This window comes from Lithobates pipiens, unplaced genomic scaffold (assembly GCF_037356315.1).
Source record: "Lithobates pipiens isolate NorthernLeopardFrog02 unplaced genomic scaffold, aLitPip1_a1.2 Scaffold_120, whole genome shotgun sequence".
Lineage (NCBI taxonomy): Eukaryota > Metazoa > Chordata > Amphibia > Anura > Ranidae > Lithobates > Lithobates pipiens.
This window is the reverse complement of record NW_027507708.1, coordinates 56570-72061: the sequence shown is the minus strand read 5'-3', so window position 1 is coordinate 72061 and position 15492 is coordinate 56570. Positions and strand designations below refer to the sequence as shown.

Here is a 15492-nt window from a genome sequence, read left to right as displayed (position 1 = left end):
TCCACTTTCCTCCTCTAGTTGGAGGTCCCGGACTGTGTTCTTGATTTTATCTTTATATTGAAAATCTGAAGTTTTCTCTTCTTCACCCCCTTCACGGGTTTAAAGTTTTCACTCTGTCCATCCTTTCCCTTCTTTCCTCCAGACTGTACGTATTAACTTCCTGAAGTCGCTGTCAATATGTTTTATCACCCAAACCTTTCATCATTTTTGTTCTGTATGAGGTCCCAATAGAGATCTATATAGAGGAATCAGGACCTCCTTCCTCCTCCTGGTGACCCCTCTAGTGATATAAAGATCTATATAGAGGAATCAGGACCTCCTTCCTCCTGCTGGTGACCCCTCTAGTGATATAAAGATCTATATAGAGGAATCAGGACCTCCTTCCTCCTCCTGGTGACCCCTCTAGTGATATAAAGATCTATATAGAGGAATCAGGACCTCCTTCCTCCTGCTGGTGACCCCTCTAGTGATATAAATATCTATATAGAGGAATCAGGACCTCCTTCCTCCTGCCGGTGACCCCTCTAGTGATATAAAGATCTATATAGAGGAATCAGGACCTCCTTCCTCCTCCTGCCGGTGACCCCTCTAGTGATATAAAGATCTATATAGAGGAATCAGGACCTCCTTCCTCCTGCCGGTGATCCTTCTAGTGATATAAAGATCTATATAGAGGAATCAGGACCCCCTTCCTCCTGCCGGTGACCCCTCTAGTGATATAAAGATCTATATAGAGGAATCAGGACCTCCTTCCTCCTCCTGGTGACCCCTCTAGTGATATAAAGATCTATATAGAGGAATCGGGACCTCCTTCCTCCCGCCGGTGACCCCTCTAGTGATATAAAGATCTATATAGAGGAATCGGGACCTCCTTCCTCCCACCGGTGACCCCTCTAGTGATATAAAGATCTATATAGAGGAATCGGGACCTCCTTCCTCCTGCCGGTGATCCCTCTAGTTATATAAAGATATATATAGAGGAATCAGGACCTCCTTCCTCCTGCTGGTGACCCCTCTAGTGATATAAAGATCTATATAGAGGAATCAGGACCTCCTTCCTCCTGCCAGTGACCCCTCTAGTGATATAAAGATCTATATAGAGGAATCAGGACCTCCTTCCTCCCTCTGGTGACCCCTCTAGTGATATAAAGATCTATATAAAGGAATCAGGACCTCCTTCCTCCTGCTGGTGACCCCTCTAGTGATATAAAGATCTATATAGAGGAATCAGGACCTCCTTCCTCCTGCTGGTGACCCCTCTAGTGATATAAAGATCTATATAGAGGAATCAGGACCTCCTTCCTCCTGCTGGTGACCCCTCTAGTGATATAAAGATCTATATAGAGGAATCAGGACCTCCTTCCTCCCTCTGGTGACCCCTCTAGTGATATAAAGATCTATATAGAGGAATCAGGACCTCCTTCCTCCTGCTGGTGACCCCTCTAGTGATATAAAGATCTATATAGAGGAATCAGGACCTCCTTCCTCCTGCCGGTGACCCCTCTAGTGATATAAAGATCTATATAGAGGAATCAGGACCTCCTTCCTCCTGCTGGTGATCCCTCTAGTGATATAAAGATCTATATAGAGGAATCAGGACCTCCTTCCTCCTGCTGGTGACCCCTCTAGTGATATAAAGATCTATATAGAGGAATCAGGACCTCCTTCCTCCTGCTGGTGACCCCTCTAGTGATATAAAGATCTATATAGAGGAATCAGGACCTCCTTCCTCCTGCTGGTGACCCCTCTAGTGATATAAAGATCTATATAGAGGAATCAGGACCTCCTTCCTCCTGCTGGTGATCCCTCTAGTGATATAAAGATCTATATAGAGGAATCAGGACCTCCTTCCTCCTGCTGGTGACCCCTCTAGTGATATAAAGATCTATATAGAGGAATCAGGACCTCCTTCCTCCTGCTGGTGACCCCTCTAGTGATATAAAGATCTATATAGAGGAATCAGGACCTCCTTCCTCCTGCCGGTGATCCCTCTAGTTATATAAAGATATATATATAGAGGAATCAGGACCTCCTTCCTCCTGCCGGTGATCCCTCTAGTTATATAAAGATATATATAGAGGAATCAGGACCTCCTTCCTCCTGCTGGTGACCCCTCTAGTGATATAAAGATCTATATAGAAGAATCAGGACCTCCTTCCTCCTGCCGGTGACCCCTCTAGTGATATAAAGATCTATATAGAGGAATCAGGACCTCCTTCCTCCTGCCGGTGACCCCTCTAGTGATATAAAGATCTATATGGAGGAATCATATTTTATTCACAATAGAAAACATATCAAATGTTTAAACTGGGAAAATGGACCATTTTAAGAATAAAATAAGGTCATTGTGAAATTGATGGCAGCAACACATCTCAAAATAAGTTGGAATAGGGCAACAAAAAGTTGGCAAAGTACAACCCCAATTCCAAAAAAGAGTTGTGGTGGGGCCATGTTTAGCACGGTTTAGCCTCCTCTCTTATTTATCCAACATTCTGTAAATGTCTGGAGAGTGAGGAGACCAGTTGCTGGAGATTTGGGAGAGGAGTGTTACTCCATTAATACCTGATATAGGATTCTAACTGCTCAACTGTCCTGGGCCCCTTACACATGTAGGTTGTCCTGCACAGTCACTGTGCTTTACCTGCTTATCAGCCAGTCCAGACCGACAGAATCCCAGTCTTGTGCACTATCATGTAATTGATTTTTGTCTCAACAGGGATACTGACTACGGCTAGGCATAGATGGACAGATGTCTTCCTGATGTGAGGAGAGACCTCTGTCCATCCTCTGTAGTGTCAGGGAGACCTCTGTCCATCCTCTGTAGTGTCGGGGAGACCTCTGTCCATCCTCTGTAGTGTCGGAGAGACCTCTGTCCATCCTCTGTAGTGTCGGGGAGACCTCTGTCCATCCTCTGTAGTGTCGGGGAGACCTCTGTCCATCCTCTGTAGTGTCGGGTAGACCTCTGTCCATCCTCTGTAGTATTGGGAGACCTCTGTCCATCCTCTGTAGTGTCAGGGAGACCTCTGTCCATCCTCTGTAGTATTGGGAGACCTCTGTCCATCCTCTGTAGTGTCGGGGAGACCTCTGTCCATCCTCTGTAGTGTCGGGGAGACCTCTGTCCATCCTCTGTAGTGTCAGGGAGACCTCTGTCCATCCTCTGTAGTGTCGGGGAGACCTCTGTCCATCCTCTGTAGTGTCCGGGAGACCTCTGTCCATCCTCTGTAGTGTCGGGAGACCTCTGTCCATCCTCTGTAGTGTCAGGGAGACCTCTTTCCATCCTCTGTAGTGTTGGGAGACCTCTGTCCATCCTCTGTAGTGTCGGGAGACCTTTGTCCATCCTCTGTAGTGTCGGGAGACCTTTGTCCATCCTCTGTAGTGTCAGGGAGACCTCTTTCCATCCTCTGTAGTGTTGGGAGACCTCTGTCTATCCTCTGTAGTGTCGGGAGACCTCTGTCCATCCTCTGTAGTGTCGGGGAGACCTCTGTCCATCCTCTGCAGTATTGGGAGACCTCTGTCCATTCTCTGTAGTGTCGGGGAGACCTCTGTCCATCCTCTGTAGTGTCGGGGAGACCTCTGTCCATCCTCTGTAGTGTCGGGGAGACCTCTGTCATATTGTGGGGACCTCAGTCCATCCTCTATCATGTTGTGGGGACCTCTGTCCATCCTCCTTCATGTTGTGGGGACCTCAGTCCATCCTCCTTCATGTTGTGGGGACCTCAGTCCATCCTCCATCATGTTGTGGGGACCTCTGTCCATCCTCCATCATGTTGTGGGGACCTCTGTCCATCCTCCTTAATGTTGTGGGGACCTCTGTCCATCCTCCTTCATGTTGTGGGGACCTCTGTCCATCCTCCATCATGTTGTGGGGACCTCAGTCCATCCTCCATCGTGTTGTGGGGACCTCAGTCCATCCTCCATCATGTTGTGGGGACCTCTGTCCATCCTCCATCATGTTGTGGGGACCTCTGTCCATCCTCCATCATGTTGTGGGGACCTCAGTCCATCCTCCTACATGTTTAGGGGACCTCTGTCCATCCTCTCTCATGTTGTGGGGACCTCAGTCCATCCTCCATCATATTGTGGGGACCTCAGTCCATCCTCTCTCATGTTGTGGGAACCTCTGTCCATCCTCCATCATGTTGTGGGGACCTCTGTCCATCCTCTCTCATGTTGTGGGGACCTCTGTCCATCCTCCATCATGTTGTGGGGACCTCAGTCCATCCTCCTACATGTTTAGGGGACCTCTGTCCATCCTCTCTCATGTTGTGGGGACCACAGTCCATCCTCCTTCATGTTGTGGGGACCTCTGTCCATCCTCCATCATGTTGTGGGGACCTCTGTCCATCCTCTCTCATGTTGTGGGGACCTCTGTCCATCCTCTCTCATGTTGTGGGGACCTCTGTCCATCCTCCATCATGTTGTGGGGACCTCAGTCCATCCTCTCTCATGTTGTGGGAACCTCAGTCCATCCTCCTTCATGTTGTGGGGACCTCTGTCCATCCTCCATCATGTTGTGGGGACCTCTGTCCATCCTCTCTCATGTTGTGGGGACCTCTGTCCATCCTCCATCATGTTGTGGGGACCTCTGTCCATCCTCTCTCATGTTGTGGGGACCTCTGTCCATCCTCCATCATGTTGTGGGGACCTCAGTCCATCCTCTCTCATGTTGTGGGGACCTCAGTCCATCCTCCTTCATGTTGTGGGGACCTCTGTCCATCCTCCTTCATGTTGTGGGGACCTCTGTCCATCCTCTCTCATGTTGTGGGGACCTCTGTCCATCCTCTCTCATGTTGTGGGGACCTCTGTCCATCCTCTCTCATGTTGTGGGGACCTCAGTCCATCCTCCGTCATGTTGTGGGGACCTCAGTCCATCCTCCGTCATGTTGTGGGGACCTCAGTCCATCCTCCGTCATGTTGTGGGGACCTCAGTCCATCCTCTCTCATGTTGTGGGGACCTCAGTCCATCCTCTCTCATGTTGTGGGGACCTCTGTCCATCCTCTGTAGTGTCGGGAGACCTTTGTCCATCCTCTGTAGTGTCAGGGAGACCTCTTTCCATCCTCTGTAGTGTTGGGAGACCTCTGTCCATCCTCTGTAGTGTCGGGGAGACCTCTGTCCATCCTCTGCAGTATTGGGAGACCTCTGTCCATCCTCTGCAGTATTGGGAGACCTCTGTCCATTCTCTGTAGTGTCGGGGAGACCTCTGTCCATCCTCTGTAGTGTCGGGGAGACCTCTGTCCATCCTCTGTAGTGTCGGGGAGACCTCTGTCATATTGTGGGGACCTCTGTCCATCCTCCTTCATGTTGTGGGGACCTCAGTCCATCCTCCTTCATGTTGTGGGGACCTCAGTCCATCCTCCATCATGTTGTGGGGACCTCTGTCCATCCTCCATCATGTTGTGGGGACCTCTGTCCATCCTCCTTAATGTTGTGGGGACCTCTGTCCATCCTCCTTCATGTTGTGGGGACCTCTGTCCATCCTCCATCATGTTGTGGGGACCTCAGTCCATCCTCCATCGTGTTGTGGGGACCTCAGTCCATCCTCCATCATGTTGTGGGGACCTCTGTCCATCCTCCATCATGTTGTGGGGACCTCTGTCCATCCTCCATCATGTTGTGGGGACCTCTGTCCATCCTCCATCATGTTGTGGGGACCTCAGTCCATCCTCCTACATGTTTAGGGGACCTCTGTCCATCCTCTCTCATGTTGTGGGGACCTCAGTCCATCCTCCTTCATGTTGTGGGGACCTCTGTCCATCCTCCATCATGTTGTGGGGACCTCTGTCCATCCTCTCTCATGTTGTGGGGACCTCTGTCCATCCTCCATCATGTTGTGGGGACCTCAGTCCATCCTCTCTCATGTTGTGGGAACCTCAGTCCATCCTCCTTCATGTTGTGGGGACCTCTGTCCATCCTCCATCATGTTGTGGGGACCTCTGTCCATCCTCTCTCATGTTGTGGGGACCTCTGTCCATCCTCCATCATGTTGTGGGGACCTCTGTCCATCCTCCATCATGTTGTGGGGACCTCTGTCCATCCTCCATCATGTTGTGGGGACCTCAGTCCATCCTCCTACATGTTTAGGGGACCTCTGTCCATCCTCTCTCATGTTGTGGGGACCACAGTCCATCCTCCTTCATGTTGTGGGGACCTCTGTCCATCCTCCATCATGTTGTGGGGACCTCTGTCCATCCTCTCTCATGTTGTGGGGACCTCTGTCCATCCTCTCTCATGTTGTGGGGACCTCTGTCCATCCTCCATCATGTTGTGGGGACCTCAGTCCATCCTCTCTCATGTTGTGGGAACCTCAGTCCATCCTCCGTCATGTTGTGGGGACCTCAGTCCATCCTCCGTCATGTTGTGGGGACCTCAGTCCATCCTCCGTCATGTTGTGGGGACCTCTGTCCATCCTCTCTCATGTTGTGGGGACCTCTGTCCATCCTCCGTCATGTTGTGGGGACCTCAGTCCATCCTCCGTCGTGTTGTGGGGACCTCAGTCCATCCTCCGTCATGTTGTGGGGACCTCAGTCCATCCTCCGTCATGTTGTGGGGACCTCAGTCCATCCTCTCTCATGTTGTGGGGACCTCTGTCCATCCTCTCTCATGTTGTGGGGACCTCTGTCCATCCTCTCTCATGTTGTGGGGACCTCAGTCCATCCTCCGTCATGTTGTGGGGACCTCAGTCCATCCTCCGTCATGTTGTGGGGACCTCAGTCCATCCTCCGTCATGTTGTGGGGACCTCAGTCCATCCTCTCTCATGTTGTGGGGACCTCAGTCCATCCTCTCTCATGTTGTGGGGACCTCTGTCCATCCTCTATGTTGTAGGGACCTCAGTCCATCCTCTGTCCTGTTGGAGTTCGCTGCAGTTTCTTGTGCAGCCGCCTTATAGACAAAGCTGTCTCAACACCTCATTGTGTCCCTCTTGGAAATAAAAATTGGATCTAATGCTCAAAAATCTTCCAGGAAGCTGGAAATCCATGTGTGGAATACCACACAGTACCAAATCAAGGGCGGGACTGTCAGTAGGCACTTAAAGGGAGATATACAAATCTGTTAACACAATTTTATCTAAGTGTGTAAAAGCCATTGAAAAATTCCTTTAAAGTGTATCTAAACACAGGAACAAATATAAAATATATTCCCGTCCTTAGATGTGGTGGCTGCTTTAGTTTACCTTTTCAGGTTTTCTCCTTTATTCTCACCCTCCAGTATCACTTTTCCTGTCCTAGGGTGACAACGACCACTGTACTGTCTCTATGGAGGGCAGCATTGTCACCCTGGGGCAGGACTACGGGGTATTCTGTAGTTCACAGAGGTGAATTGAGTAGGACTAATAGCACTGCAAAGTTCTCAGAAATGTGCCAGCTCACAAGATTTCTGGCGGGATCAACAGGTATTTCAAGCACTTTATAAACAAAACACTTTGAATAATAAAGAATACGAGGAGTTGACTGGGTTTGCGTCCACATTAAGGTAAATGTAATGAGGATTCCTCTTGTATTGTGTAATCTGCCGGTCGAAACCCTTTTCATTGATTTCCCGGGAGTCTTGGATCCAGTGTGGTCCTGTGTGATGGTTTTGGAGGAAAGTAGTTTAATTTGCATCCAGTTTTACTAACGACCATTGTGCATGCTGCCATCACTGATTTTCTGTTTCCATCTTTCAGTTCCCGCTCGTCTTATTTCTTCATTTTGTTTTTTTCCCATTTTTTTTCTTTCTTCTTTTTAGTTTCCACCCTTCAGATAAATGTGTCCTCCTCTCCTTCCCAGTCTCCTCCTCCTGACTATAGTAACTATGGAGCTGCTTCTGGTATCTTCCCGCCACCCTCATATGCCAAAGTCATCTCTACGGCTTCTCCCGCTGCTCCCGGAGCTACTTATAAAGCCGCTCACATGCCCCCCAGTGGTGACTCCTCCGAGGTCCTGCCCGGAAACGAGCCTTCCCAAGGTTCCGCCTTTTCTCCAGTACGGCCAAGCAATGGGACCCTGTCGCGAAGCGTCAAACAAATCTCCTTGTCCCCACCCCCTGTTTCTGGCACGCATTCCCCCTTTGCTTCTCATCAGACTGTCAGGTCTCCATCTGTGACCTATTCGTCCCGTTCTTCCTCTCCCGCTGTCTCAGTGGTGTCACCGGGGTTCAACCAAAGTGTGTCTCCAATTCCGACAATGCTTTCTCCGAATCCTGATCCCCAGAATGTCAGGATGAAGGGAGGCCCCGACAAAACGGTCCAAAAACCTTACTTACCTCAACTAGACCTAGATGACCGAGGAGAAGAAGCCCCTCAAAATCCAAGACCCCACTTTAGAGCCGCCGAGCGTTCCTTTCTGTCCTGCTTAGAAACTGTACCTCTAGCTCAAATGTCTGTCATCGCTACCCCTACCGGAACCCTGACCTCCACCCAACCTTTCCATCCTTCCTCCCATGCTCCGCAGCTGTCCTCACACATTGTCGCACTACCTCCTCCTTACGCTGCTGTATCTGACATCCATTTGTCCAAGAGGACCACGCATTGCTTGACCTCATCTGCCATGTCCCACTTAAGTAAGTACATGTGTTTCCGTACGTGTATTAATACAGCATGGCATGTTTTCTTGACCTCCAGTATGAGGGTATAACAAAAAAATCTAAAAACTGTTGTGTCCAGCCAGGCTGATGTTGGCTTCCATTTCTGTAATGTTCTTCAAGGGATGTCGGGTATTGCTTTACCATTTATCTGTTGTATATATCTATGTCCAGGTGAACTTGGTAGAACCTATAGATCAGTTTAAGTCTCACACCTTTCTGTCTCTTTATAGTCCTGTATACCCCGGCCTCTTAATAATGACTTTTGCAAAGAAATACCTTTTTTTATTAAATTGAAAATTCTGCTTCCGGCTCTCCCTCTCCAGTGCTCTGTGCTGGGGGAGCTGAGTGGCAGCCACACCTCTCATCACAAGTGTCCTCACTCAGAGGAGGGGCGGGGGCGGATCTGCCACTGAGTCCAACTCGGTAAATGTACTAAAGTCTTTGGCCTCTTCCAGTCTAATGAGGACAAAGATAGCTGACATCCTTCGATATGTAGTGGGTTGTGAGGCATAGTGGGTGCAAAGATGGTGAAAGTCATTGGGCGCCAGACACTTCTTGGAAGTTTTATTTCTTTTAACAGTCCTTTTTGTATTTTTGGGGGAAAGAGGGTTAGGGCCAGGACACCCTTAAGTAGTTGTACATTCAATTGTCAAAATCCGAGACTTCAATAGGAGGACAGCTGTGAAGGGAAAGGGCCCAGCAAGGTGCGACATCTGTTCATGCAGGAATGCCGTCTCCTATGGCAACAGTCTTAAACAGTTCCTAAGTCAAACGTAACAGTTCCTTCAGCTTCACTACAACTGCCTCTTGTAGTTCTTTGACACTGAGCTCCCGGTCTCTCACTGGACCCTCTGATTCACTGGCTCTGAATCCTTGGAGCTCCTCCAAACTTTGCGGTGGTATCCCCTCAAGAGTCACCCACGCTTCCCTGCTGGGTCTCTAGCTTTGCACTCCCGATATTTCTCAAGCTTCACCCCCTGCTGACCGGCTCAGCCCCTGGCTTGGCACACAAGGCTGCTCTGCAAGCATCTCCTCCACTGGTTGGGTCCCTGACCTGATCACCACCTGAAGTCTCCCAATTCCCCACCGTGCCCATTCGGTGAGAATACCACTTCGGTACTTGTTTCAGTTACTCACTGTGGTCCCTGGTAAAGGTGGTTGGTCCCTTAGTGGCGACAGCTCCCCTTCTACCTACGACCACGACAGGTTCTCCGGCCGGCAGAACCGTCACTTCTGGTTGGACTGCAAGCCGCAATCCCAACCCTGCTCTGCTCTCTTACTTCTGGATAGGCCCTCACACAGCCTGGCAGCCAGATACCCCCAGGAAAGCCCCATCTCCAGCCTAGCAGCCCAGGGCGTACAACACAGGCCCACCTAGACAGCCATCCAGGTGGCACAGAACACAGATCACCTGACTCCACCCAAATATATGGATCCACCCAGCAGGCCAAGGGATTCAAGAAAACCCCTGCCCATTATCTGAGATACCACATATACCCATAACCTGACCTTGGGTTGCCCTTTTTATATCTAGTACCACCAAGTACCATCCCACCTGGTGGTAGAAAAGTGCAACAAGGCCAAACTTAGGGAAAAATCAATGGATCTCTATCAATCAACCAGGATAACTGCTCCTGGCAAGTCAATTTGTGAGGAGCGTCCCTGCCTAAACTCCAGGGTACTACATAAAGATCTACTTTAATTCCCACAAATGGTAACATTCCACTGGAGAAGACCCCTGGGAAATGTATGCAAACAGAAACACACATCCACTAAGAAGGCTACAGGGTTGTGGGAACGTGCTTAGCAGAGCCCCAGATTTGATAGAAACCTCTATCACTATTGAGGAGATGCAAATAGCAACTAACTCCTTTCCCAACTCTAAGGCCGCGTACACACGGGCGGACTGTTCACCCAACTAAGTTCGTCAAACAATCCGACAAACAGTCCGTTCAAAATTTGCATGAACGGACTTGACCACACACGATGAGCAGACAGTCCGCTGAAAGCTTGCGTGATGACGTGTACAGCACGTACGACGGGACTAGAAAAACGACGTCCTATACACTGCAATGCAACCTTCGGCCGTGTAAATCCTTTCTGAGCATGCGCCATACTTAGTCCGTCCAACTTGCCTACACACGAGCGGACTGTCCGCTGAAACCAAGTTTGGACGGACAAAACCAAGTTTGAACGGACTGTCTTACGGAAATTCCGTAAGACTTTGTTCGTCAGACTGTCCGCTGAAACAGTCCGCTGAAGCCCACACACGAGCGGATTGTCCGCTGAAACACTGTTCAGCGGACTAAGTTGGGCGAACAGTCCGCCAGTGTGTACACGGCCTAAGGCACCCCGGGGATGATGGCATCCCAATTGAGGTGTACAAACAATATGGGGATATGATACTATCACAACTGCTTAGTACCCTCAACTTGGCTAGGGACTCCCAGCACCTCCTGGACACAATGACACCAGCCAGCAAAGTTCTATTGCTTAAACCAGGGAAGGACCCACTGGACCTGGGCTCATCTAGGCCGATCTCACTCCTGTAGAATGACATAAAAATCCTTTCAAAAGTACTGGCCCTGAGACTTAATAAGGTAATCTCTTCCATTATACACCCACACCAGTCCGGCTTTATACCGGAAAAGTCCACGGCCATTAATCTACGCCGGCTATTCATTAACATACAGTCCCAAGTGGACAACACGGGAGATAGGGCGTTGCTGTCGTTAGACACCCACAAGGCATTTGACAGCATCGAGTGGGAATGGGAGATACGTCCCTGGGGGAAGCCATGTCGGTTATTAACCAATATGGGTCATTCTCAGGACTGGTTATCAATTGGAGCAAATCCGCGATCATAATGTTGGACCCTGCTCCTACGCAGGGCCCCACATTTCATGATATCCCGGTATCATCGAAATGTAAATACTTGGGAGTTTGGGTCCCGCCGCAGCCTTACGATTATGTATCTCTTAACCTTTCCCCATTATTAGGCAGAATCAGACATAAAACAAAAATATGGTCCAAACTAAAAAGGTCATTGGTAGGCAGAGTAATGCCGCGTACACACGACCGGACTTTCCGGCAGACTAGGTCTGAAGGGATTTGTCTGTGGGATAGTCCAATTGTTTTTTGAAAAATAAATCCGACGGACCTAGAATTAGAACATGTGTCAAATCTATCCGACGGACTCAATTCCGACGGACTAAAATTGGGAAAACCATTCGTCTGTGTGCTGGACCAACGGACCAAATACAAAGCAAAGGAAGCTATTGGCTGCTGGCTATTGAACTTCCTTGTTTAGTCCCGTTTTATGTCATCACGTTAAAAATGAATGGACTTACGAGCGGACGAATGCCTTGTACAAATGGTCGGACATTCCGACAGCAAAATCCCTCAGATTTTTTCCGACAGATGTTGGCCAAAACTAGTCTTGCATACACACGGTCACACAAAGTTGTCGGAAAATGCGATCGTTTGGAATGAGGTGACGTTCGTAACGTACAACGGAACTACATAGAGGCCAGTAGCCAATAGCTTTCGTCTCCAAATTTTTTCTGAGCATACGTGGCACTTTGTGCGTCGGAATTCTCTACACACGATCGCAAAAGGTCTGATCAGATTTTGCTGTTGGAAAATTTGAGATCCTGCTCTCAAACTTTTTCCGTCGGAAATTCCGACAGAAAAAGTCCGATAGAGCCCACACACGATCTAACTTTCCGACAACATAATCCGATCTGACTTTTTCCGTCGGAATTTCCGACCGCGTGTATGGGGCATTAGTCCGGTCGTGTGTGGCCAAGTCTGTTTGTTCAGAAAGTCTGTGGGAAAGTCTGCCGGGAAGACCGGTCGTGTGTACACGGCATAAACCTCACCAAGATGATTTTCATGCCGCAACTTTTATACATTCTGCATAACACCCCTATGGTAGTCCCACTTAAAATAATCAGGGTCATTAAATCCCCATTTCAGACCTTTCTCTGGCTTAATAAACCCCCGAGGATTAGATTGGAACAGCTTCAGAAACCAAAAGACGCAGGGGGGATTGGTCCTTCCCAATCCATTGCTATTACTTGGCTGCCCTGCTACAACATATTGGCCGAGCTATACCTAGTGGGCCCGGTACAGGGGGAGGATGTGAGGATCCAACTACAGCCCTTTTACAGCATACCACAGGCTCACACAGTGTGGTTATGGGGCTTGAGGCTCTATCCTTTGCCAAGTTGAATAGGCTCTTCCCCACGTATGCGCTGATCCAAAAAATTTCGAATAAAACCAGACAGTTGCAGGACATCAATGGCTTTACAGGGTATAGCCCTATATGGAACAATAAGTATTATGGGGAATTGCTTCTTCTGACTTGTGCAGAGCGATGGAAATCGCATGGTGTTACACATCTGGTTCACATTTTTTTTAATGGCAATCTGCTCCCTTTCGCGGAGCTGCAGGAAAAATTTGGGTTGCTCCAATCAATGTACTTCCCTTCTTTACAGTTAGGACATGCAGTCAAGGCACAAGCAGGAAATAATCTTTGGACACAATCCCCTGCCCCTGTCTTCCATTATATGACTGAGGTGTCCCACTTTAAGAGTTTTATATCTAGGTCATATGCTATGCTACTATCATTATTCTTGGCTGGCTTTCCTACTAAACTGACATCCCCATGGGAGAGAGACGTGGGGACTTTTGAGGAGGGCCAATGGGCCGAGGCTCTACAGGCAATCCAGGGGTGCTGGCTTAACACAGCATAACGACTGTGTTTTGGGGGTTCACCTCACACCTGCCAGGCTGCATAGGATGGGCATAAGTGAAAGCACTGACTGTACAAGGTGTGCTAGAGACCATGGGGACCTCATTCATCTATTGTGGTGTCGCCCCAAACTACTCCTCTATTGGAAGGGCGTTCTCACAAACATTAATAAAGTATACACAACCTCCGCGGATCCTACAGGTGGATTGGGACAGTTGGCCCAGCTGCTCGCCTTGATGTCCAAGAAAAGAGAGTACCGAGCTGGGTAAGCCAGCGATGAATGAGAGCCTGTGGTGGAGGTGATGCTGGGGGCCATTAGAAGGGATAATGTAGTTGTGCCACCTAAAGCCAGCGCCAAGCGCAACTACCTCCCGGCTAAAGAGTGTTCCACTATATCAGAGTCTGATGTTCCCTCGGATGGATTATCTGAACTGTTTTCGGACACTTTGTCCTACACTGGGAAGTGGGGAGATAGCGAAGAGGAAGAGCAAATGAGTGATGTGCAGGAAGGTGAAGTTCCAGCTGTTGTTGCTGCCAGCGTAGAGATTAAATTGTCTGCCAATACAGCCGCTAATCGGCATTTTCAGATTTTTTGAGGAAGATCATTGGGCTCAATGGGTTCCCAAAGTCCGCCTTGTTACACCCATGCCTAACATTAAAGTTGATCGTAAGCCGGATGTGGTCGCTAGTTGCTCCATTCAGCATGTGCCCGACGCTGGTTGGGCACACGCTGGTCTCCAGCTGTGTGTACAGGGTATAAGACCCTGCCTTGGCTATCAAAAATACAGTGGATAATTATAAAGAAAGTGGCAGAAGACTACAGGTACTTATACCCTACATCCCCCCTGATCTGGAAGAGGAGATTTCAGAGAAGGAGATGCAATGGGTGGATGAAGCCATGCACGGGTCACTTCAGATCCCCCTCAAAACAGACTTCCTGAAGTTGTCGTCTAGGATGTCCGGGAAGTGCCCATCAGTGTTAAATACCTGGGGTTACATCAGGAAGATTAACCTAGATGGTGTAGTCATCCGCCGACCCGACAAAAGGGATCTCAAGCAATTTGTCACCACAGTGATGTTGTAGATGTAAATCTAACCGACCCCGGGTACTACTGGTAAAATGTCAAGCGAAATGGTATTACTACCACCTTGGATTACAAATATGTGTTGTGTGATGTCATGGACGCCATGCTGACAGCGACTTCACATGCATTTAGAGTGCTGCTAGTGGAGGACATTCCAGAGAGCTGTACTGGCGACTATGCCGGACTGAATGCTGCCGGCAGATACATGGAGGACCCACCTGAGCCTTGTTGGCTAAAGTTTGACGTTGTTGGGGTGATCCACCCCGAAGGGGGACCTGTGATCTTCAGCAGGTTATTGCTTCCCAAATGATAATGAAAAAATAAAATAAAAACTCTTCTATGAATAAGTTTGAAAAACCTGCGGAGAGACAATTTTGGAGACAATTGTAAATAAAATTGAATAACAATGCAAAGTTATGCTTTGGGCCGCTGCTGTAGTGCAAGATGAAAGACCCCAAGTGATGAAAAATATGAATGTTCTACTCAGCGCTGCTCCAATAAACAATGGCCAATAATACAATGTATAATAAAGTGCCTACATCACTATAATCAATAATATGATATTACGTAACAAAGTAAAGTGCTCAGTGCAATTATAGTGCAAAACAAAGTGCAATGATATAAAGTCCATCCGTATAATCTTATGGTGTGTTGTAGAAATGATGCAGTTGGTGTAGATCTTGGTGACGTTCTCCCCTCCTGGGTCCTCACTCACCAGCAATAATCTTTAAATGGGCCTAGTATTACATTTAGAACGGCGTCTCCCGTCAAAGGCTAAGGCTGTTGGATGTAATCAGTATATATAATACGCTGGTGAAAATATCACCTTCCTTCCATCGATATATTAGAGACGGTGGAATTCCTGTTTGGGAGCGCTGCTAAGGGGGGCATATTTGAGTCAACACGTCAAATATGGATATCCGATCACCCGGAAAGTTGGGAAGGTGATAACTATATCTGGGTATAGAATATACCAGATGTCTCTAATATATCGGTGGAAGGAAGGTGGCCAGGTACTTGGTGGTACTAGATATGTGAAGGGCAATGCAAGGTCCGGTTATGGGTATGTAGGGTATCTCAGCCAATG

General features: G+C 48.6%; 1 protein-coding gene across 16 annotated transcripts in view; it reads left to right on the top strand.

Moving 5' to 3' along the window:
- EVL (Enah/Vasp-like) overlaps nt 1-15492 on the top strand; it is a 136843-nt gene that overhangs the window by 91488 nt on the left and 29863 nt on the right. For 13 of the 16 annotated variants that reach the window (XM_077474674.1, XM_077474672.1, XM_077474671.1 and 10 more), the window contains one exon: nt 7728-8540. The exons of the other annotated variants lie outside the window; for them this stretch is intronic. In XM_077474674.1, coding sequence (XP_077330800.1) covers nt 7728-8540 — 813 coding nt within the window. The remainder of the gene's footprint in view (nt 1-7727; nt 8541-15492) is intronic. 16 annotated transcript variants of the gene reach the window in all.